The 25004-nt window shown below is 35.5% G+C and overlaps 1 protein-coding gene and 1 non-coding gene across 3 annotated transcripts in view; both read right to left on the reverse strand.

Moving 5' to 3' along the window:
• Positions 1 to 330: 330 nt before the first annotated feature.
• CD47 (CD47 molecule) overlaps positions 331 to 25004 on the reverse strand; it is an 81599-nt gene continuing 56925 nt past the window's right edge. Inside the window, exons 4-11 of one of the 2 annotated variants that reach the window (XM_049785686.1) lie at positions 24568 to 24675; positions 22279 to 22371; positions 18671 to 18763; positions 16942 to 17034; positions 11275 to 11306; positions 3130 to 3154; positions 2490 to 2522; positions 331 to 565 (exon numbers count right to left, since the gene is read on the reverse strand). In XM_049785686.1, the coding sequence (XP_049641643.1) occupies positions 561 to 565; positions 2490 to 2522; positions 3130 to 3154; positions 11275 to 11306; positions 16942 to 17034; positions 18671 to 18763; positions 22279 to 22371; positions 24568 to 24675 (482 nt within the window). In that variant the 3' untranslated portion in view covers positions 331 to 560. The remainder of the gene's footprint in view (positions 566 to 2489; positions 2523 to 3129; positions 3155 to 11274; positions 11307 to 16941; positions 17035 to 18670; positions 18764 to 22278; positions 22372 to 24567; positions 24676 to 25004) is intronic. The other variant, XM_049785687.1, reaches the window with a different exon arrangement.
• Positions 11977 to 12081, reverse strand: LOC126026679 (U6 spliceosomal RNA). The gene has a single exon (XR_007501902.1). It is a non-coding gene; the product is annotated as a U6 spliceosomal RNA (small nuclear RNA).

The following is a 25004-nucleotide window of genomic DNA, read 5'->3' on the forward strand; positions in this document are numbered from 1 at the left end:
CTGATTAACTGTTCGTGCTTAAACCTGTAGTTCTTTGACCCAGTGGTGCCAGACATCTTATTCCATGAACACAAATGCCAAAGTCGCTGCAAACCTGCATTTGCTAAGGTTCAGTGGAAGCCACTGTTTTCATAGATATCTTTGGGAAGCCACCAGGTTAGTGCTAGGTCACTGTCACCTTAAACCAGTTTCAAATAATGAACCTAGAGTCTAGTGACTCTAGGCTGTAAAAGGCCAAGAAGCTACCTTCATTCTTGGAAGTTGCCTACTACTCCATTTTGACCCTAATTGAGGAAAAAAAATAATAACAAAAACTGAATCTCAATTGGGTACACACTACAGGTCAGAGTTCTTTTTATTAACTAAATTACAGATTCTTTGAATAAAAACTTAACGGTAACAAACATGTCAGGGTCAATGATATATTTCTCCCACACTCAAAAAAGTCAGTTATGTTTCTTGTTGTCTTCTCTCAAACAGTGACTCTTGGCCATGATGCTTAAACACAAGTGTATTCCTTTCACATCTTACTCATCTCCAATAAGAGTTCATCACTTCAGTTACTCTGGAAAATTGAAAAAAAGAAAAAAGAGAAAGAGAGCATGCAGTCACTATTCAGGTCTACTTTTTATGCATTTACAAGTTGACATACTACAACCTTTTCTTGTTTCAAGATACAACATTTAAAATAAAACCTTTAATTGTACATTTATAAAAGTGAGTCTTTTTAGTTTCAGTAAAGATATAACGGCAAATGAAAACCCAATGAGAAGAGAAATCAGTGAGGTCCAAGGCTCCAATTGCTGAAGTATCTCAGGAAAAGCCAAGTGTATTTTTCAAAGCAAAAATAAATATTCCCTCATCTTCACTTGATATCTACCACATTCATTTCATGAAGTGCAATAAACAGATGATGAGATTTCAGTGCAAGGGGCAAAGGTTTTACTGCTCCTAGAAAGGGAATTTGAATCCAGGCAGACGCCCTGTGCATTTTGAGCAGTTGTCAGCGAGAAACTATCTCCACACAAACATTTACATGATAATCTACACTTTTGAGTTATTAGCAAAATTGTGAAAATTTCACAGGTCAACTCAGGCTTCAGGTAGTCCGAATACAAAAATATTATATCTATACATACATACACTGATACAGTGATTCCAAAAGATATACCAGAAGGGAAATTAATGAAAGAAGAAGAACTTAAGATGCTTAGATTTGTTTTCTGAAAATTTCTGAAAATTGTTTTTCTGAAAAGTATGTTATCTTCATATCATACAAAAGAATGACACCACAAAAGAAAAGGGAATTAAAAAAAACAACAACAACAAGTGCCAGAGGGTAGACATGGAAGAACCATATTGTAATTTCAGGTACAAATTATTTTAATATATTTATTTTTCCCCTTTGTAATACATTTTTATAACCAATTAAAATTATTTCTCTAGAGGGAGGTGCTAGTTTGAGAAAACATGCATTTCTGAAATAAAGACTAAACTCATTTTATATCTTCTTGTTAAATACAAACTTAGGCATGCTTTAAACTTACTCCAGCAACACACAACTAACATGTTTTTAATCTTACAAAAAAATTAATTATACTCAGAGGAATACAGTCTCTTGAGTTACATGCTGCACTTTGCTGGAAAGGGAAACAGGTAGGATAGGGACTTTAAAACAGTAAAATAAAAAGTGAACAATTTACATGATCAAAGAATGACTGTACAGGAAAAGGTATAAAGAAAATTTTGTTAAGATAAAAACATGGCTATTAACATGTTGACAGAACTAAGAATTACAACATGTTAAACTATGGATAAAATAAAAATAAATGAATCAGAATGAAAGTTATGGTCACTAAATATCTCAGACTAACTTATCTTTACGAGATCACAAATCCCTTTGAAATCTTTGATAAATATTAAAAGCTATAAGCCCTGAATCCAAAATAAAGAACCATAAGTAGGAGTAACTAACCATTCTTCTCTTTAACAATAATAGCCTTTCTTAAAAGGTTAGAACCTAGTTTCTTATTTGAGAAAGCAGAAAATGCAAAGTCCCTTTGGATTGACTAGAACAAAATCAACCAATATAAACACAAAAGAAACTGTCAACATGATAAAGATTTGCACAAGATTACCTAAGAACCTTATAAAAAGAATTGGAAAGTTACAGTCAGCAGCCAATGCAGCTAGAAAATATTTTTTAGAAAGCAGTCATTTCTTTTTGCTATGACTAGTATGACTGAGGATTCTGATTAACGATACCTCTACAGCTTGTATATGACCAGTTTTGCAAGTTTTAAGACCAGATTTGTATTTATAAGTTCAGTGCAAACCTTTATGACTTGACAGAGTCCTTTCTATATAAAAAGTCCTTTGTATTAAAATATTTTTATTTATAAATTTATTTATAAATTCAAGGACCCATTTTCGCTTTACAATGCCCATAGTCTAACAAATCTACAATTATAAGTACAGTTTAGACTTACCATCATTCATTATTCCTTTTGGTTCTTTAAATGCTAAGAATTAGTTACAAGCCAAGCAGAGAGTTAGTAAGGTCACATAATTAGAAATTGCACTTAAGTAAACAAATATGCATGGATATCACGACAACTAGTCTATCATTATAAAGCCAAATTAAAATCTAAGATTAGAAATTGACCACAAAAGCTTGCTGTATATGTCTACAGAAGAAACAAAGTCAGCTGAAATTAGAGGCCAAGATTCATTGACAGTGAGAAGTTTAGGTACTATGGGTATTAATTTGTGGCAACAGCTTGCTTTAGAAATTGATAAATCAGAATAAGAAATTGTTTTAGATCCTTCTCTGTTATACTTCATCACGGCCATTATAAAAGGCAATGGGCCCCTCACCCAAATATCGCTTGGCTGAGTGTAAGTTACTTCGGTAACACAGTACATTTTTCTCAGCGGTGAAATAAATTATAAATAAATATAAATTATAAAAGACATTATAATTCTCAATCAACAATCAAGACAAGCTTGATGAAGGTATACAAGAAAGCCAAGATTTTCCCAAGGCATTCTCACTTCTTTGGGGCCCAGTTCAAATTATGATCTGGTACTGAATTTCTAAGAATATGCAAATGTATAACAGCCACATACCATTAAGGGGTTCCTCTACAGCTTTCTGGAAAACATTTAAGACATATTTACACAATAGAAATTTTTATCATAGACTTTTACATTCAAATTTATAAAACACTAATATTTTAAGGATATAGCAAGCGGTAAGCCTTGCACTCTAAAAAATATGACAGCAAAGGTTAAAAAAACAAAGCTTGCCAAATCTACCTAATAGTTTAATCATTACTATTATTGTCTCACTAGACTTTTCTCTAAGAACTTCCTGTACCATGCTGCCTTTCAGTTCAAGTAATTCTAAGTTTTCATAAAACTTAGTTTGTTGGGACAAACGTAAATATATCCACAAACTAAAAATTAATCCACAGTTCAACAAGAGGAAAGCAAAGCAGAATCATTTTAAGTCATGCAAACTGAACTTAGTTACAGGGAAAGAAAAGGTGTTAGGATTAAAAGGCACAATGGTTAGATAATCTGTAAAAGAGGCATTATGAAGATTGCTGGCTCTTTGTGATTAATGTAGCAAAAGCACCAATCTTTCCAGAATAAACACCAGTGGCAAGTCACTGTCCTCCCAAGCCCCTTCACTGGTTTTGCCACTGGATTTCTATCCTATCTGTTGAGGCTTATGTGACTTAGGACATATGTAATCTTCACTTCTTGCTAGAGACAGGTGTCTTGTTTCTTGTTTCGTTTTTTTTTTTTTTTTTTTTTTGGTTTATTATTGTTGCCGTTGCTGGTTTTTTTTTGGGGGCCATGCCCAGCGGTGTTCAGGGGTTACTTCTGGCTCTGCACTCAGAAATAACTCCTGGTTGGGGAACCATATGGGATGCTGGGGATCAAACCTGCATCCGTCCGGGGTCAGCTGCATGCAAGGCAAATGCCCTACCATTATGCAATCACTCTGGCCCCAGGAGTCTTGTTTCTGATATTCAGAATAGAGCCATCATTAATCCTTTTTAGGGAGATGAGTACAATATTGTTCCTTGTAGATATCGTTACCATAAAATAGCTCATGGGCCTGTCACCATAAGTTTCTATTTATAAAGGGTTTATTTTTTAATTATTTTTTTAAAACATTTGCCTCATCAATTCCTCTTAGTTTATCTTTAAAATAGGCTTTCTTGTTTTGGAATGTTCTCAGATGACTTAGGAAGACACTCAAGAGACAGTAGTCCTTCCTATTCAAACTTATGGTTTGACCACACTGTGGTCATTTACAATACAAAATTTTAAGTACAGTAAGATATTTTTGGAGCAACAATAGTCACCTAAGTTTAATTATAGTATGCTGTTACATCTGTTCTGTTATACTGATGTTGCTATCTCTTGCCAAACCTAACTTATAAGTTAACATTTCTAAGAAAATGCATATATGAGAAAAACATTTTGTGAATAAGGTTCACATGATAAGCAGTTTTAGGCAGCCACTAGTGTTCTTGTAAAATATCTTCACCCCATGTAATGAAAAAGCCAATCAAATGGGAGATGAGTACTATTCAACATGGGAGTTGAACTGAGACAATTAAAGGTCCCATGTCCTATGTATGTTACACTGGTCTGCCTACTCCAGAAGCCAGCCAAGAGCAAATTTCTGAGACAAATGTATTGCTAGACAATGTAGAGGACAGATGTGATTAAACCCAGTAAAAACATCCCCCTGAGTGTTTAGGATTTGAGGGGCAATAAACAGCCCCACATTTGTCTTGTAAGTTTCCAAAACAGTCGCTTGGAATATGTAATGGTCTATCTTTGTGTCATCAGTCACTCTTTGCCCTCTGTGTATGGGGACCCGTTTCAGATTCCCCCCTAGGTTATGACTAATTATAGAAGAGCCAGCCAGGAGGCTGAAAAACTAGTCTTTGGTAAAGAGACATCAATGGAGGATCTCTATGCTGGTTATCAACCAATCAACAAGTTCATTGGGTAGCGAAGTCCCTTGGCTTTGGATCAGAGGCACTAAAGGAGACAATCTCATATTGGCCATCAGCCTTGTGTAGAATGGAATACCTTGTATGTCAAATGCTAATGAGCAGTTGCAAGTGTGGACCTTCCTTTCTGTACTCACTTGAGAAGCTGTACATAGTGTCTGTGGTAAATGAAAGGAATGTTTGCTGCAGTAGATTGGCTGTAGCCATTGGCAGTTATGCTGAATACTAGTAGCCAGCTGAGAGTATAACAGTTTAAGCAGGGAGACGAGCCCAAGGATATGGATGGTTCACTTGGTATAGCTTCAATTCACTCTCTGCTACTGCAGAGCCCTGAAGACCAGTGGGTATGCCCCTATTAAAGGGGGAAAAAAAGGCTCGAGCACTTAAAGACCTTAGTGTACTGTTTCACAAGTGAGAAAAAAATTGCAATAAATTATGGTTCAAGCAGTTAAGACAAAGCCCAGTTAGGATGCTCAGAAATAGCTTGCCTGGGAACTTAGTGAAAAATTTCTTTTTTCTTTAAATAGCAATTACCCTGAAGCCCTCAGGACAAAACTTGCATTCTGCTGCTGCTTTAAATGGTAAATCTAATAGGTCGCTGAAAAGTGATATCCAGGAGAGATAAAGAGAAGCCACTGCACTGAAACTGAGAGGACCAGAGTCTGAGTCCAGATTACTGGAGCCTTCTTGGGATGGATAAAGCCCAAGCTCTGCCCTGTTGGAGGGCCCAAAATTCTACCCACCCGCATCTACTTTGGCCACTCTCCTTATGATTTGATTTCAAAGAAAAGCCTCTGCATGGAACCTGGTAGGCCTGGGATGCCACGGTGCTTAATCATCCAGTAATACAACTGTGTGTGGGTGTGAGTATACATACAAGCGTGCTAATCAGCTATGAAAAAGATTAAATACTCCATTGACTTTCTACATGCTCATTCTGGTGTATTAAAGTCCTTGAATAAGTTTTCTGCTTTTAATATTTTAGCTTAGTTTTCATACAATGAAAGAAAGAAAGCCTGCCATTATTGTACTCCTCATGCCCTTCCCTTTTGGAAAAATGTTAGGTCTTCTGTCAATACCCCAAACCCATAGGTTTATTTATTTATTTATTTATTTATTTATTTATTTATTTATTTATTTATTTCTGATTTTAGGCCATACCTGGTGGTGCTCAGGGGTTACCCCTGGCTCTGCGATCAGATTTTGTTCCTGGCAGGTACGGGGGACCAGATAGGATGCCAGGAATTGAACCTGGGGTTCATCCTGGGTTGGCTGCATGCAAGGCTGGCCCCAAGGTTTATTTTTATATTGTCTATTTATCAACTTTATATCCTATTCAGAACATATAGGTGAAACCATAAAATAACTTCTTTATTTTATTTATTTGGAGGTTGTTGGGCCAAACCTGGCAGCAGCCATGGGTTACTTCTTGGCTCAGAAATCACTCCTGTCAGGCTTGGAGGACTTTATGGGATGCTGGGGATTGAACCCAGGTTGGCCATGTGCAAGGCAAATGCCCTACTTACTATTATTGATCTGGGCCCCAATATATATAACCTTTTACTTATTAAGTTTACCTCACATGATCCCCTCAAGTTCTCTTTTTTGATGTCGAATAACCAACAACATGAAGATATGGAAGTCACTGGGAAACAGACATTGCCTCAGCTTTGACCAAGGACTATTATCCTATCCTGCTGAAAGCACCAAGCTCCATCACATTTTAGAAAGGGATGATCTACTGGAATTCATAATGATATGCCAAGGAAGGGGGCATTACTTTATACCTTGGACACAATGCTCATTGTGAACTTGTCATGCCTCCAAGGGGACCCACTTGAAACATATACAAAGACTTTAGCCTTTGAGACTTAGAAAAAAAAAAACATTATATGAGGAACGTTTACAGTTCAAGAAACGAGGAAAATGAATAAATAAGGCACACATTCAGTAGAAAGAAAAAAATAATAAAAGTCTAAAAATATTATTTAAAAAAGCCCTAAATGCCAATAAAAATAATTAGCCAAAAATCTGGGGTTTTTGTTTTTTTCTGTTTTTTTGAGCCACACCTCACAGCCTTCAGGGATCACTCCTGGCAGGCTCAGAATACTGGGATGCTGGGGACTGAACTCAGATTGGCTGTGTGCAAAGCAAATACCCTACCTTCTGTGCTATCACTCTGGCCCCCAAAGAGCTATTTTAAAAAGTCAACAAAATTTTAAAAATTTAGCTAAACTTGTTAAGATAAAGAGAAAAGAAATAGTAGAAATAGTACAGGATCTAAGGTCCTTGTCTTGCATGCAATCAATCCTGGTTAAATCTCTGGCTCTTCATAGGATCCCCAAAAGAATTCTATGAGGCACACATGATCACAGAGCCAAAAAGAGGACCCTAAATACTGCTAGGCATACATGCCCCTCTTCCCCCAAAAGAAAAAGAATCAAATAAAATTATCATAAATGAGGGCTAGAGAAATAGTATAGAAAATAGGGTGTTTGCCTTGCACACAACCCAGGTTCAATTCATTCTCCCCATCATCCCATATTGTTTCCTAAGCATCACCAGGAATAACCTCTGAATCCAGGGCAAAGAATAAGCCTAGAAAACCACTGGGTGTGGTCCCTAAACAGAACAAAATAAAACATTAAAAATTATACCCTTGATCTCTAACTACAGAAACTAAGATTGACAAAGGGCTAAGGGGTGAATTATGAAAGGTTTACTGGATGGCTGTGGAGGGATTTTAGCATTTAGAATTGGGTATGGAAGGATAACTAGCATATATTTCGAAGAGGTGTGAAACTCAACCACTTAAACATATACAATTAGGCAAGTCAATATTAACATAAACACACACAACTATATTTGTACACCAAAAATTAGAAAGCCAAGATTAAATAGTTAAGTATATATAAACATTACACATATAAACCCTTCTTTAACTCTGAAAAATTTTTTAAAAGAATAAAGAATAAACCTGAATTCCTGAAGAATAAACCTGAATTCCTTTTAGATATCACAAGTCTGACACCAAAAGAAAATTTGCACCACGAAAGCAAACAACTCCACCCCACAACCAATATACACCCATAAAATTACTAGTTAATCCCCCTCAAAATTACTAGTGAACATTTGGTAAATACTTATACAAAAATCTCCAACAAAATAACAGTAAATTAAATTCAACAACATTAAGGGATCATACACCATGATCAAGTAGGACTCATTCCATTGATACAAGTATGGTCCAGCCTATGTTAAAAAATAAAATTCTTCACATAAAAGACAAAACTATCAAATCAATAGATGCATAAAATATTTGGTAAGATTCAGCATCATTTATAACAAGTCAATAAAATGGGCATAAAATAGAAAGAATATAGTTAAATGTAATTAATGTCTTGAATTACAAACCCACAACTAAAATTATACTAACCATGAAAAATAGGTCTTTTCCTCTAAGATAAGTTAAGAAAAAAAAGCCCTCTCTCACCACAATTACTTAGCAAAGTATTGGAAGTTCTGATAAAAGATATTAAGTAAGAAAAAAAATATGTAAAATGTATTAAAATGGAATGAAGAAATAAAAATGTTACAATATGTAGGTGATATATAATACATTAATTCTAAGGACTACTAAAACATACAAGATATAACAAACAAATCTAGAAAGGTTTCATGCTAGAAAATCAATATACAAAATTATGTCATGCCTCAAGATACAATGAGCTAGCAGAACAAAAATAAAAATAAAATATAGTTTATAATTGCACCAAAATAAATAGTCATAGGCATAAATTCAGCAAAGTAAAAGACCTTTTCATTGTAAAGACATAAAATACATTTTACCAAACATAAATTCAATGCAGCCCTATCAAAACCACAGACACTCTCTACAAAAAAAAGAAAAAAATAGAACAAAAAATTCTAAACTTTGTACAGAACCATAAAAATGCTTTAAGATTAAAATATTGGGAGTAAAAAAGGCCAACATGCTTTCTGACTTCAAATTGTACAAAGCTATAGCAAAACTAATCAAAATAACACAATGCTGAAATATCAACAGTCAGAGAGATTATGGAATAGAATCATGAGCCCAGAAAAAAAAAAACACCCAGAAAAAATATCCTGCATAAGTATGGACAACTAATTTACAACAAAGTGGCCAAGAACACACAATGAAGAAAATCTTTTTAAAACATAATGACTAAAACCTGGTTAGTCACAATGCAAAAGGATGAAAATAGCTAAAATCTCACACTACCTAGAAAAATTAATTCAGGAATTCTAGTGACTAGCTCAGTGGTCTACAATATTTGCTTTAAAAACAAAATCTGAAGTTAAATTCCCGGTGTTGTCACATATGCCAAGTTTGATCCAGGTACCATTGCTCTTTTGAGCCTGGTAGTTTTGTGACTCCTGTCTGGCACCGAAAATGATGCAACAACCTGATGTTTGACTCCCTAGGAGTAGCAAAGTTCAGTGGGTATGTGACCCCTAATCATGACTCATGACAACAACTGAGGGAAACAAATATCAATGAGGGAAGGGGGGAATACATTTCTAAAAATTCAAAATTTAAAATGGACGAATGACTTGAGCATAAGACTTGAAACTATGAAATACATAGAAGAAAACATGGGTGACAAGCTGTGGGCATCAGACTTGATGTCTTTGTGGGCTGATTTCCACCAGCAAGGTAAAAACAATAAAAAAAAATAAACAAACAGGAGTCTACGAAACTAAATAGCTCTGCAATGAAAGGAACCATCATTAAGACAAAAAGCCTACTGAATGGGAGATGATATTTACAAACTGTATTATCAGGAAGGGGGTTAATATCCAAAATATATAAATAATTAAAAATCAGCAACCCAATTTAAAAATAGGTAGAGGATCTCAATAAGTATTTCAACAAAGAAAACATGCCAATTCTCAAAGAGACACATGTAAAAATTTCTTCATTGCTTATCCTTTGGAAATAAAATTAAAAAATAGCATGATTTCACCTCCCCCTATTAGAATGGATAAAGAAGCTGTAGCATATATGAACAAAGGAATAATGTTCAATGACTAAAAAATTAAAACTTGCCATTTTCAACAACATGATAGATCCTGAGATTAGATAAACACAGAAGAAAGGTAAAAACAGTAGGAGTTCATTTGTGTGCACTATAAAGAAACAGAACCAATGGACAAATCAAATAAACCCTGAGACACTGACAACAAAATGGTGGTATCAAAAGATAGATTAGATTCAGTGTAGCAGCAGAATAAAGAAAAAGGGTAGACTGCTGATGAATAGCAACAAGATCTCTGGCTGTGAATATCCAAAGCTGCATACCTGAAATTTATTATTGTTATAAATAAACAATATCTCAAGGGAAAAAAAAAAAGAAAAGACAAAACTTCCAGTTAAACCCTTTTTTGTAAATCTTTAAAATTTAGGAGGTGGAGGTATGTAACAATATTATGTATGTTGTTAGGTATGAACGTTGTCATATAGCCTAATGCTTCACTGATGTTATCTAATGTTACAATAGGTATATAGCATTGTTATTGGCCTCTATGTAACCTCCTTAATTTAAATGACAACCTATAATATGAAGTGGCTTTCCATTTTCTCTTGGTCTCTCTTTTCCCTAATATTATGGAGCCAAGTTCATACTCTGCCTGTATATAGTGATTCAGCACCAACCATAAATAAGGACTACTCTATAATGAAAAATACAGTATACTTTGCAGAAATAAAAAGTGCTTATAAAAAAATCAGGGACAAAGGGAAATTAATCAGGATTCATAACTATGCAGAACTATATTTTTAATCAATCTTTATATTTCTTAATGTAAAGAGATCAATGTAATATAAACCTCTCCATTACTTTTAAGCCTGAAATATAATTTTATATAGCACATCAAATTAACAGATGAGGCAATATGTAAGAACCAGCTTCCTTTGGCAGAGAAAATAACCATCATTCCTACACATAAACTTTCCTGTTACAGTTGTTAGAAGCTAATACAATCTTAAGTAATCATTTATTCTATCTCATTGCTATTTAGAAAACAAACACCAATTTTAAAATAGAACCGAATCTATTCATTTGGAGGTCAAGAAATAACTTCAATGCAAATTAATAGTACAGTAAACAAAACAGTTCAGTTTTTCAATTAGCATTTCTCAGTCTACACAGTCAAATGATCATACACAATTCATTAAGAGATTTTAACTTACCCTAGGAGGTTGTAAAGTTTTCTGATTGGAAGCTGATACAATAAAACAAAAGTATTAATAAATAAAAAAAATTAAGGCAGTATAATATGCAATTTTAAGATAAAATGACCAGGGCTAATGCTAGAGCTAAAAATTTCAAAATCTCCCCTGAAAAAGTTCCAGCTTAGTCTATAAAAATATAGAAATTCTTGATTACATGCGTTGACCGTATAAAAGGCAAATAACCCACCAACATTAAAAAATATGCTGCTCTTTCATTTTTGCATGCAATGGACTCCCTCTCAAATCACTCACTCCTTATTTACTTTGTAAGGGTGTGGGAGGAGGACAGGGAGAACACTATTATCTACTCACTCCCACCAGAGTCTTCATCTCTGCCACTTCAACCTAGAGACCCATTTCTACTTCATCAACCAAACTTAGCTCATTACTCTCATTTTGTAGCATGATTTTCTTTTGTGGGATAAGGGGAGGAAGTTTGTGCCACACCTGATCATGTGGCTCTGTGCTTAGGTGTTAATCCTCACAGTACACAGGGAATCATGCAAGTCTGGGGTGGGGGTTGAAGGTGGAACCTGGGCCTCCCACATTCAGAGCTCTTTAGCCTCAGTCTATTTTACTTCTTTCATTGTGCTAGTTTTCAAAGCCCAAGACAGACAAACTAAAGAAAATATTTCAGAGATCACTCCAAAAAAATTTTTTTTAAATATGGAACGCTTCACAAATTTGCGTGTCATCCTTGCACAGGGGCCATGCTAATCTTCTCTGTATCGTTCCAATTTTAGTGTATGTGCTGCCGAAGCGAACGCATGAGATCACTCCAAATTTAAAGAATCATTTTAAGCACCTAGATTTAGCCACAGTGGTCCTTAGCTTTCAGAGTTACTGCTTATAAATAAACAAGTTATAGAAGATAAAGGAATATAGGTAGAAAGAAAGTGACAAAAGGGAAAAGAGTTGTTCTAGCTGTGTAGGAAAGAGACCTTTTTTTCTCAAAAACCAAAAGAAGGAAAGACAAATGATAGTTCCAGAGTGCAAAAGAGGGAAAAAAAGTCCTAAATACAGAATCAGACTTTTATACCTAAACAACTATCAAGCAGTAACTATGGATCAATATGGAGGGGGTTGATGCTACTGGACAGTGTAGAGGATTTCACTGGTCTTTGGACTGGAAGAGAACTCTGGATGTTCTTCCTCAAAGATTAAGTCAACCTCCAGAGCTGCTCTGGTAATTTGGGCTATTTTTCTCACGTCTAGTTTATTCTATCCAGTTTCCAAAGATAATGAGAACCTGAGATGAGATCTAAAGCAACGGCTTCCTCAAATGGAAAATTGTGGTGACTAGCTCATAACATTTTCTCTTCCTCGAGAGTATGAAGAGTTGAGACAAAAGAATTGGGAAAGTTGGTGATGTTGTAAAGAAAGGTGAGGAAGTAAGCAAAGGGAAGCTTTAAGCTTAGAGTTACAGGCTAAGACAAGCTAACACATAAAAAAAAAACATAAATGGAGTGAACATTAATGATGTGCAAGAGAGACTAAGTTAGCAGGCTGAGGGAGAATGCAACTGTTAACAGGAAAAGTTGATTCTAGTTACTGAGAGGGCAACATGATGATTCAGTGCTTAAAAATATACTGTGTCCTTCCAGTTCCTAAAACAACTGACTCTTCTACTTTCTGAGGGCCCAGTTATGTTGCTCTTAGGAGGCATCCATCACTATTAGTGTCTGTTGCTCTAAGGTAAACTTCCCTTCCTGGAGACACCTGAGGAGTGCTTGGTCCTTAAAATCAAATGAAAAGGAGACCTTTTCTATTAAGTGTGATGAATAAAATGGGTAGGGAATATGAGTGATCCCATTTAGAATTCTTTCAAATAAATGAAGCGAAATAGTAGCAGCTAATTGGGGACCATCATAAAAGTTTTATGTGTATACAACTCCACTAAGTTACAGCCTGTATCAATTTTTCTAAGAGAACTGACTAGGTATCTACATTTCTGATCCCTAATGGGGAAGGTCAGAGGTATGATTTTATCTCTTTATTTAATTTAGGAATTGAAGAGCTCCCAAGTATACTCAGGAGGCCTGGGTCCCTCCCTAGTGATCGGACAGACAGATTGATGGCTCAAAACATAGCCCCCCCAAGCATATCTTGGGCCCTGCAGTGCCAAGGAGATAAAGTGGGTCTAAGGAGCATCCAGAGCAGAATCTTCCAGAGATACAGGGGGATCACATGGTGCTGGAAATAGATCCCATTTATGCACTCATGCTATACTATGTTTTGGTTCCAGAAGTTAAGACTTTAGAGTTATGCATTTGATTTCCTAAAAACATTAGTAAGGGTGAGTATTCAAGACTGCTAAGCCACTCCCCTTTTCTATGCTCAGTATCTTGTTTAAGGAATTAGTTTTAGGTTCCAATTCTCAGCTCCAAGAAATGTCAATTTGACTAGCTCATTCTGAAAGGGTTAAAAAAGAGATCTATAAAGACCAGTGATTCAAAAGGGCACCAGTCAGCTATGATCCTCTAATGTTATAAAACTAAACAATATAGAAGTTAATTTCACTTGAGTTATTCCTTTTCTATGGGCCTATGACCTACGTGACCAAAAAGGGATTGTGATTTATCTGCTGCTACTTCGGGCTTAAAGCACTGTCGGCCAAACTCGCTCACTTTCAGTCCTGCTTCTCAATTTGTTCTCTCCCGGAAATTCTTGCCCATATGACAGGAATATATTTCAAGGTTTTGAATTTTCAGTATTACTTTTCTATTGGTACCACAATTCATCTGTCCACATCACGGAGCAAGAACATATCACTGAATAAAATGATATATTCAAAGTCATTCTAAAATATACCTGAAATATAGTAAATGTGGTTTCTGACTACTATTAGATTGATTTGTGATCAAAACCTGATTCTACATTCTTTATTTTGTTGTTGTTGTTGTTGTTTTGTTTTGTTTTGGGGTCACATCCAGAGGCGCTCAGGGGTTACTCTGGGCTCTGCGCTCAGAAGTGGCTCCTGGCAGCCAAGGGGGACCATTTGGGATGGCAGGATTTGAACTACCATCCCTCTTGGATCAGCTGTATGCAAGGCAAACGCCCTACCACTGTGCTATCTCTCTGGCCCCGATTCTACATTCTTATGCTGAACAGGTAACAATGGATTGAAAAACAAACAAGTTACAGATATACTGTATAAGACGAAAGCACAATATGGTGCGTTTAATTATAGTTGGTACCAACTGCCCCCATTGTGTCTTTTTCTTTCCCTACATTCAGCAGTGCTTAGGGATCTGTGCTTGGGTATCCAGCTCTGGGCTTTTGAGTTACCCACATGCAAGGCAAGTGTCTTAATTGTTGTACTATTGTCTCCTCATGAGTGATAATCCCATTTCATCACTTGTCATGTTTTCACTTACTGTCCCAAATCTCTGATTTCATTTTGTAAAATTTAGATGTTTCTGGCAAAAAAATAAATTACAAAGAAATCTAATAGCTTTTATATAAAGGCCATAAAAAAGAAAAAAATCTAACTTTCTACAATAACAATTAAGGCTACAAATTTATAACTGGAAATAATAAAAACTTCCATTGGGATAGATAGTAATGGACTCATCAAGAGACAGTTTGAATATTAATTATTACTTTTTTAACACATGAGAACTTTATTGCAGTTACGTCAAGTCAATCATTAACAGTTTCCAAAACAAAATATTTGCAATGGAATAAAAATGACTTTGGAAACACAATTATCACCTCCTATACAAAATCTCAAATTTGCAACCTTAATGTTACATTTACTCAATATATACATTCCACTTATCTAAGAGAAACACATTAATTTTCCTAGTCTACCACATTATCTACAGAGCAACTTTCCTGTACCTTTTCTCTTCTTGCCTTTCAACTGACCGAAGGTGTGCCTCTGAACTCTGACAAGTTGATTTGAAAAGTTAATTTAGAATATTCTTTAAATGTCAACAAAATTGGAATAATAACTTCTTAACTTACATATAGTATACTTATATGTTAAACTATTAAAAAAAAAGGAAAATAACTTGGAGTGCATTTCAGAATTTCACTTTCGGCTTGATTTGATTTAATGTGAGGACGTTTTAATTCACCAATTTGATAAGCTTCTTAGAGATGTAAGCAGTGAAGAAGGGAGGGCAAGGTCAAAGGGGTGTACGAATGTCTATTTCCACATGAGTCAGCAACTCTAGACCCACTGGCGACTGTAGTAACATCATGATTTGTTAGATGTGAAGGCATGCGAAGCATGGAAGTACACAGAGGAGGATAATCCAGATAATGAGGGGATTAAAAAGAAGCAAGAGGTGGCCATCAGTCAAAGACACCTATTACTGCATTGCATTGTCTGGCTACTGAAGGTCACATACTGTTCTCACGTACTCAAAGGGAGCAACGTAATCTTAAGTGCCATCTTCAAAAACCAAGCAATGGTGATTAGATGATTAGACAAAAATAGAATATGTATCAGCATTCATAATGCGATACCCACGGTTGCTACTAACGGAATATTATTCTACTTGAAAGCCTTAAAATTGCATTTCATGGGCTTATGAAGTATGAACTAAGAAAAAAATTATTGAGAAAACTGATTTGTGAGCGCATAAACTGAGAGGTGATTTTAAGAGTTTTAATGATTTATTTCATGAGAATAATTAATTAGGGACAAAATAGATAACAGAATTAAACTCATGATTAGTCAGCAAAAATTGAACTTAAAAAATAAAAGTAAAACTTTGAAGAATGGAAAATTGTTTAACTTATAATAACTAAAATTTTATATTCATTTTCAGAAACACATTTTCCTCCTTACAGCAAAGCAAAAAGACTGTATTTTTAAAACTGCATCAACTTGAGGGTGTTAACTATCAATGCTTAAGAGTTTGTTTTTCTTTTAAAGAGAGACTAAGGAGACAAAATTGTAGCTTAAATACTAGGAAACATCTTTAACTTAACTCCAACAAAACATTAGTTTTAAGCACTATGATAGTTTAGATATTTTTAAAATATTTGTAAGTATGCGTTAGAAATAAAAATGTATACAGAAAACTTTGATCTGAAAATCTGTAATATAACACTCAAGTTTTACAAGAAATAAATACATTTTACGCTTATTTTTAGTAAAAGACTAAATCTTAAAAATAAACACATTGATTACATTGGTTTTCACCAAAAATATCTTGAAATGTGAGAGGATACTGTTTAATAAAATTGACAGTTCTGGATTTTACTATTTGTTTAATTAGAGGAGTCAAGAGTTGTAAAGACTACTACAAGAAGAGCAGGAGACAAGTTTCTCAATGAAAGTTCGATTAAAGAAACATTGGTCTAATAAAAATTGTGTTAATTAAAATTAATCCTCTTAGTACAAAAACCTCCATACATATTAAAATATAAAACTCAATATTCTAGTGAGTGATCTCATTTTTCATTGATCATGACTACTATCTTTTTATTACCCTCAAATCATGCTAACTTAATTATTTTAAAAATACAGTAGCATTAACTATACTTTCTCATTTTGGAGTTAACAATATATTTCTTTGCTTCTAAACTATAAGAATCATCCAAAAGTATTTTCAAAGTTATATATTTAAAACTTTTAGACTAGGTTAATAAAATATAAGGTTGACTTACCAACAAATTTCATATATACTAATCCAAGCAACTCTGCTAGAGCTATAATACCCAAACCTGCAATCAGAAGTGGGCCATGAACTGGAGTGCACTCTGTGAAAACAGGTGAAATTGTATGTTAGAAATCTCTGCGATACAACTGTTTTCCAAAATCACTGCCAAGAATATAAGAATATAAAAATAATCTACTTGTAAAGAAAGCTATTTTCTAAAGACCAATAAACAGGGCCCGGAGAGATAGCACAGCGGCGTTTGCCTTGCAAGCAGCCGATCCAGGACCAAAGGTGGTTGGTTCAAATCCCGGTGTCCCATATGGTCCCCCGTGCCTGCCAGGAGCTATTTCTGAGCAGACAGCCAGGAGTAACCCCTGAGCACCGCTGGGTGTGACCCAAAAAACAAAAAAAAACAAAAAACAAACAAACAAACAAACAAAAAAGACCAATAAACAAAAACTACCCTGCTTATGTATGCCATTAGATCAGCAAAATGACTTATTAAAAGAAAAAAGCCTTCATTTGCATATCACCAATCACATCATGACATCCTATATGAAGAATAATGGATGAGGGTGTCTACAGTCTAAGCACTAATCACTGGAGTGTGATGATTGTTTTTGGGGTGTGTGTTTGTTTGAAGCATATCCAACAGTGTTCGAGGCTTACTCCTGGCTCTGTACTGAGGGAACCCCCCCTCATTATGCTTGAGGGACCATATATGGTACTGAAAATCCTATCAGAGTCGACCTCATGCAAGGCAAGTACCCTAACACCTATTCTATTTCTCTGGTCAAATAATCTATGGTTTTAAAAACGTGTGCAAAATTAGAAATAGCAGTTTGGCACCTGGGAAAATTTATGTATGTAAAATACTCTCACAATAATGTAGAAAGTACTATTCTCAATAGAGATATACTAAAGTTAGAAAGAATAGCTCATAATAACAAAAGCTGGCAAGGATGAGAACTTCCACTCAACTGCTGCTGGGAAATAAGAAATGGTAGAAATACTGTAAAAAAGTTTAGAAATTTATTATAAAGCTAGATGTATATTTCATATAAAGCCCATCAATAGCTCTTGTGACCACACAAAAACATGCACATGGATGTTTATAATAGTTATATTCAAAATACAAATGTCAAAAACAACCAAGATACCCCTCAATTGGTAAAAGAATAAAAAAACTGTAGTGCCATCATACAACATTGTATTAATCAGTGATTAAAATAAGAAGCCATAAAAAGACAAAAAATAACCTTGACCTCATTTTTCTAAGTAAAAAAAGTTCATAGGAAAAGATAGTATAATTCCAAATACAAGGCATTCTGGAAATGAAAAAAAAATTTCTGGAGATTTTAAACTGATCAGGAGCTTAAAGGAAATGTAGACGAATAGGCAACACACAGTATTTTTAGGCACACAATATTTTGTATAATACATGCGTATGATCCATGTAATTATAGATGTGCAATAATCCAGAAGGTATAGCACCAAGTGAACAGTAAGGTAAATTATGGGCTCTGAATGATAATGTCAATACTGGTTCAACACTGTAATATATGTTCTCATCTTACCGAGGATGCGGACAGTTGAGAGGATTTTGAGTAGGTGTGGGGACACAGACTTCCCAATCAATTTTGCTATGAACCTAAGGCAGCTCTAAAAATAATGAAGTCAAGGTATTTAAAATGAGAGAAAGAATGTTCTGTCCTTGAGAGGTATATGACCTTTACCTGAGACGCAGAGGCTTAGTCCAACCAAAGAGAGCACATAGCCCAGCACCTGAAGGATCAATATAGCGATGGTAAAGGAGGACATGCCGATAGCTGGAGAAAGGACAAGCATGGTGAGAATATTTAAGAAGCAATCATTCCCAACTTATCTCCTACAATGGAGAATAATATCCTATGGCCATAAGTGACTCAATAATTCATTGTCAGGCAGTAGATATTTCCCCCAATGATCTAAATCTTGCCTTTCTATACTACTCAGTGCCAGATTTGTACATTCAGCCATCCTTGATTTTTATAGTGATGAATTGGACTGAAGTTTCAAGCCCAAACCTTGGAACCATGTTATTTTGCCAGGTTTTGTACTTTATAATGTAAGTGACCTTCAGGCAAGGCTTTTTTGTACCACACAAAACTACTCATGGAGAGAGTCAATATGCAAGCATGCCATTGTAAACATAATAATCTCTATCTTGTATTTTCAGATTTGTGATCTAATAATGAATGAACAATTTTTCAATGAACAGTAATCAGATACAGGCTCTAACGTCATAAGAAACATATGCAAACAGAAAAACAATGGTCTTAAATAAAAGATGTTAATAATTTACTCCCAAAATACTTTAAAAGTGCTACTAATTACATACTAGATGTTTATACTGATGTTAAAACTGATATAATAAGATTTATCAACACTGATATAGCATTTCTATTAATTGATTTTTTTTTTTTGTGGTTTTTGGGTCACACCCGGCAGTGCTCAGGGGTTATTCCTGGCTCTAGGCTCAGAAATTGCTCCTGGCAGGCACGGGGGACCATATGGGACGCCGGGATTTGAACCGATGACCTCCTGTATGTAAGGCAAACGCCTTACCTCCATGCTAACTCTCCAGCCCCGATTAATTGTGATTTATAACTCTATGTAGAACTAATATTTCTTGTTTTTGATTTTCAACTGAGGCTTAGCATATTCAGACAAAGTGTATTTTAATTTATAACTTAAAAAAGTAAAATAAGCAACTGAAGTAATAGTGGAGAATGCAGGCCATTTGCCATGTGTGCAGCTATCCCAGGTTCCATCCAACCACCACAGACAGGCCCCCAATCTCTGAGTTGCAATGCCAGATATAAGCCCTGAGCACTGCTGGATGGAGACTAACAGCAAACCCAAAATAAAAAGTAAAATAAGATATGAAAATAATAGATCATACCAAGAATTCTAAAATCTACTAATAATGTAAAATATGCATGAAGATTATTTAAAAAAACTGACAACCAGGGGCTGGAACAATAGCACAGTGGTAGGACATTTGCCTTGCACACTGCTAACCAGAGACAGACCAGGGTTCGATCCCCAGCATTCTACATGGACCCCCAGGCCTGCCAGGAGCGAGTTCTGATCATAGAGTCAGAAATAACCCTTGAGCACCACAGGGTGTGGCCCAAAAAACTAAAAACAGAAGAAGAAGAAGAAAAAAAAAAAGAAAACCAACCTGACAACCAGTTTAATTCCTTGTGTTAAGGTTTGACTGCATGATACTTTACTATCAGGAATGAGACACATTAATAAACAATCATTTCTCAAGGCTGCCATAATGAAATGTATGAGTCAACCTCCTAGCCCACAGGTACATTTTTTTTTTTACTTTGAGAATGAAAATGATTGATTTCCAAAATCCTTTCAAAAGAATTTGGGTCTTTCCTTCTTAGTATGTTCCCAGATCTTGGAAACCAAAGTGGATATGATCAATGGGATACACATAAAGACATTAAATTTTGGTGAATTCTAACAACTTTTAAAATATTTTTCTCTAAATATTTAAAACTTACTTTGTAGTATTGACTTTTTTTGTTTTTTGGGCCACCCTCGTTTGACACTCAGGTGTTACTCCTGGCTATGCGCTCAGAAATCACCCCTGGCTTGGGGGGACCATATGGGATGCCGGGGGAAAGAACCGCGGTCCTTCCTTGGCTAGCGCTTGCAAGGCAGACACCTTACCTCTAGCGCCATCTTCCCAGCCCCAGTATTGACTTTTTAATCTATTTATTTAAATTACTTATAAAAATGTATACATAGTTGACTTTCAAACAATTTCCTAGCATTGATCCTACCACCATTGTCAACTTCCCTCCCTCAGGGTTACCAGGTTCCCTCCCATACCATGATCCTTCTCTTCCACACAAGAGTGCCATCTTGACAGGTACCTTTTCAAATACGGTTATAAAAGTACGGTTCTCAGGATTTCAGGGATATTTACTCCGTGGTTTACATATTTAGCTCTTTCATTCCTTAACATCACCTGAATACCTTTGACTCCTGCTCCCATTACTTTTTTTTTTTTAACCCCTCTCCCCATTACTTTTTCATCTGTCTCTTCTTCTACCTCTCCTCTACACTATACTTATTTCCTTCTTCTCCCTCTAGTCTGGGATCAAGGTTGAGCTAAGCATCCCAAATCATTGCATTCCTTCATCCAGTTCCTATAAATACCACATGTATTTGATATCATCCTGTGTTTATCCTCCTCCTTCTGGCTTACTTCATTTAACATGGTATGTTCCAGTTCCAATAATGTTGCAGTGAATTGCTTTCATTGTTCTTAATAGCTGTATAATATTCCATTGTATACATATATCTATCTATCTTTCTTTCTTACCTCAATAGCTAAGTTTTGCAATGAATAGCAGTGTGCTCAAATCCTTTTGAATGGTTTTATATCCAGGGGATAGATACCCAAAAGTAGAATTGCTGGCAGCAAAATTCTGAGTTTACTGACAACCCTTCATACTGTTGTTGTTTTTTCTTTATTGAGGTTGGACCAAACAACATTCTCACCAGCAGTAGATGAGAGTTCGTTTTCACCACATCTCCGCCAAAAGATTGTTCCCACTACTTTTAATATGTGCCATTCTCACTGGTGTTAAGATGATGTCTCATTGTAGTCTTGATTTGTAGTTCCCTAATAGAAGTGGCAACAAGCAGTTTTTCATGTGCTGTTGGCCATCCAAAAGTTTCCATCAGAGAAGTGTTTTTCATTTCCTCTCTCCAGTTTTAGATTTTGTGGAGGGCTGTTCTTGGCAAGTACTTTATGAATTCTGGGTATCAACCCTTTATATGATGTATTGAGTACAAACTATTTTTTCCTACTCAGTTGTCTTTTAGTCTTCACGGTGTTTCTTTTGCCATTGATAAACATTTTACTTCGATGGAGTCACACTTGTTTAGCTTTGATTCTGTAGCCTTTATCATTGTCATTAATCATTGAAGATTCCTTTTGAGGTCTGGATCTTTAGAGTTCTGCATAATTTTCCTCAATGAACTTTATAGATATTCAGGGCTTATCCACAGATCTTCTTATCCACTTTGAGTTGACCTTTTTTAAGGTGTAAAATATGGATCCAGCTTTAATTTCTTACAAGGAATTATCAATTGTCCCAAAATAATTTGTTGAAGATGCTGCCTTTATTCCATTTCAGGTGCTCAATTCCTTTGTACAAAAATTAATTGACCATTCATAAGGGTGTATGATCTATCACTGCAACACCAAAATGCTATTTTTAAATGAAAAACAAAACTTGTATAAAATCATACTATTATCATAGATACTCACCTATCATGAACACACAGTACTGAAGTAATATTAATATCGCTGTAGGAATTACAATTAAGCCAAGTCCAGCAGCATTTTTTACTGAGTATTCACCTGTTAGTGAGTAAAAACATAGTATTTCTCTCTGTATTTCTGATTCCATAGGAAGTGAAAGTACTTAATTATATAAATATGTTAAGGTTACTTTTAAACTGTGAACATATTAGAGATAATCCCTCATTTTACCGCACTCCATAGATATTGCAGATCTCACTACCTGAAGATCTGCAGCAACCCTGTGTCAATCAAATCTATCAGTGCCTTTTCTCCAACAGCATGTGATGATGGTTAGCAAAAATAGTTCTTAATTAGGGCAACTACATTATTTTACTCAAATATGTTATCACACACTTACAAACATAATTTTGTGTGCACTTGCATAACAGTGCCCATAACTGACCTGCTATGATAACTTTTTTGTGACAGTGGGGAATTGACAGTGGGGAATAAAAATTACAGTATTTCAGAGGTATGCCTGTCATTTTTTCTCAAAAGTATCCAAAATAAGTGAAGAAAATTTATGATTCAATATTAAACTTAAAACCTTGAAATGTCAACATCTAAATCTCCACATGCTGAAACTCAATTGGCTTTCCTTCTTTTTAGCTTTATTACTATAGGTTTCCAGATGAGGAATTATGGCATCTCCCATGTCTCTTCATTTGCTCTATGAAGAGTCAAAACAGTTGTTCTTTAGTATATGTGCTGCCATGTACAGTTGTTCTTTAAAGTCATCTTCTAAACAGGCATTCTATTTCTCTCTCTCACTACCATTGTGATGGTTGGGGGGGGAGGAGAGAGATGGAGGGCATTGGTGGTGGGAATGTTGCACTGGTGAAGGGAGTTGTTCTTTTATATATATATATATATATATATATATATATATATATATATAAATAACTAAATCCCAACTATAAACATGCTTGTAATTATACTTAAGTAAAGATACTAAATAATAAATAAGTAAATAATAAAGTCATCTTCTACATACATGTCCTATACTGTTCATGTCCTTACTAATTCCAGCTACAGACAGAGCTGCTAATGTATGCTCCTAAACATGACGCTGTACTCTGCAAAATTTGTCATGTGCTAAATATTAATGTCATTCTATGGCCTGCACTTGGAATCCAGCTTATCTTTGCTGATCCTTTCATGTGGTCCCCTAATGTCCCTTCTCTCAATGCAAATTCTGTTTTAAATAGTTTTATTTTCCTATCAGTCCCATTTCCATGTATATGTATGTGTGTGTGTGAATGTGTGTGTATAGTATTGTGCAACTTGGTTTATAATGTTGTTAGTCAGAGAAGTGACTCAGCAGAAGGGGATATGCTTTATATGTGTGAGGCTCTGGGTTCTATTCTAAGCACCATAAAAGGAAAAAACAAAACTACAGTGGTGTTAATATTTATGCATTAGCCATACAATGCTACATCCCATCCATCACACTACAGGGTCCATATCCTCCATCCCCCAATTCCATTTCCTAATGGAGGTCACCTCCAGAATGGATTGGATAATATCCTAAAGATCTAACTCCTAATCCCGGTAATCTGAATATCAATTTATATGAAGAGAGTACCATATTATGTTAAACACCAAAAATATAAGTTAATATCTTGGGGTTTGTTTTTGTTTTTATTTTTTATTTTTGCTTTTTCAATCATAATCAGTGATCTTCAGGGTTGACTCCTGCATGTAAGGATCCCTCCTCGAAAGTTCATGTGGTGCTGAGGGTAAGGGGTTGAGTTAGGGTTATCTGCGGGTAATGCAAACACTTTTCCCATTATGCCATATCTTTGGCTTAAAATCAATTAGGATATGAAAGGTGCACTTATCCTGCATTGTTCAGGTGGGTCCCTACATACAGTGACAAGTACCTCTGTAAAAGAGAGGGAGTGAGAGATCAGACCCACACACAGAGGGAAAGAAAGGGCAATGCGACTATGCAAGAAAATAAAGTTACACTATCACAAATCAAGTAATTGCTGAAAAGGTCAGCACAGAGCAGAAGTTACAAGAGGCAGGGAATTGATTCACCCAAGAATCTCAGGAGAGGATGGCCCTGCTAGCAACTCAATTGCAGACTTAAGCCCTCCAGAACCGTAGAAAAATTTCTATTGTTCTAGAGAACCCAGTTTACAGCTATTTGTTACAGTAACACTAGCACATTAATAATATCTCCCCACCTTCCACTTAGCCAAACTCTATAACTCATCCATCTTCCCCCAAGGTAACTGGACATCTTACCTGGGACAAAAAGAATAGCTCCAATGACGACGACTGCAGTGAGCACTAGGCCAGCAACAAATAAAAGAATGGTTTTTTCCTTTGTATTACTGGATTTATATTTAAGTGCTGGAAGGAAACAACAACAAAGAATTTATGAACTCAAGCATTAGAACTCAAGCATATTTCTGTAACTTATAAAGTATAGCAGTAAACTTATACTTAGTAGAACTAAATAAGCTTTGAAGAGACACTCTTTTATTATCAGGTTAAGGCATCTAAAATCTTTGTAGTAGGGGCTGGAGTGGTAGCACAGTGGTAGGGCATTTGCTTTTCATGCGGCTAACCCCAGTTTGGACAGGGGTTAGATCCCCAGCATTTCATATGGTCCTCAGAGCCTGCCAGGAGTAATTTCTGAGTGTGCAGAGCCAGGAGTAACCCCTGAGCGCCGCTGGCTG

Source organism: Suncus etruscus, chromosome 13 (assembly GCF_024139225.1).
Source record: "Suncus etruscus isolate mSunEtr1 chromosome 13, mSunEtr1.pri.cur, whole genome shotgun sequence".
Lineage (NCBI taxonomy): Eukaryota > Metazoa > Chordata > Mammalia > Eulipotyphla > Soricidae > Suncus > Suncus etruscus.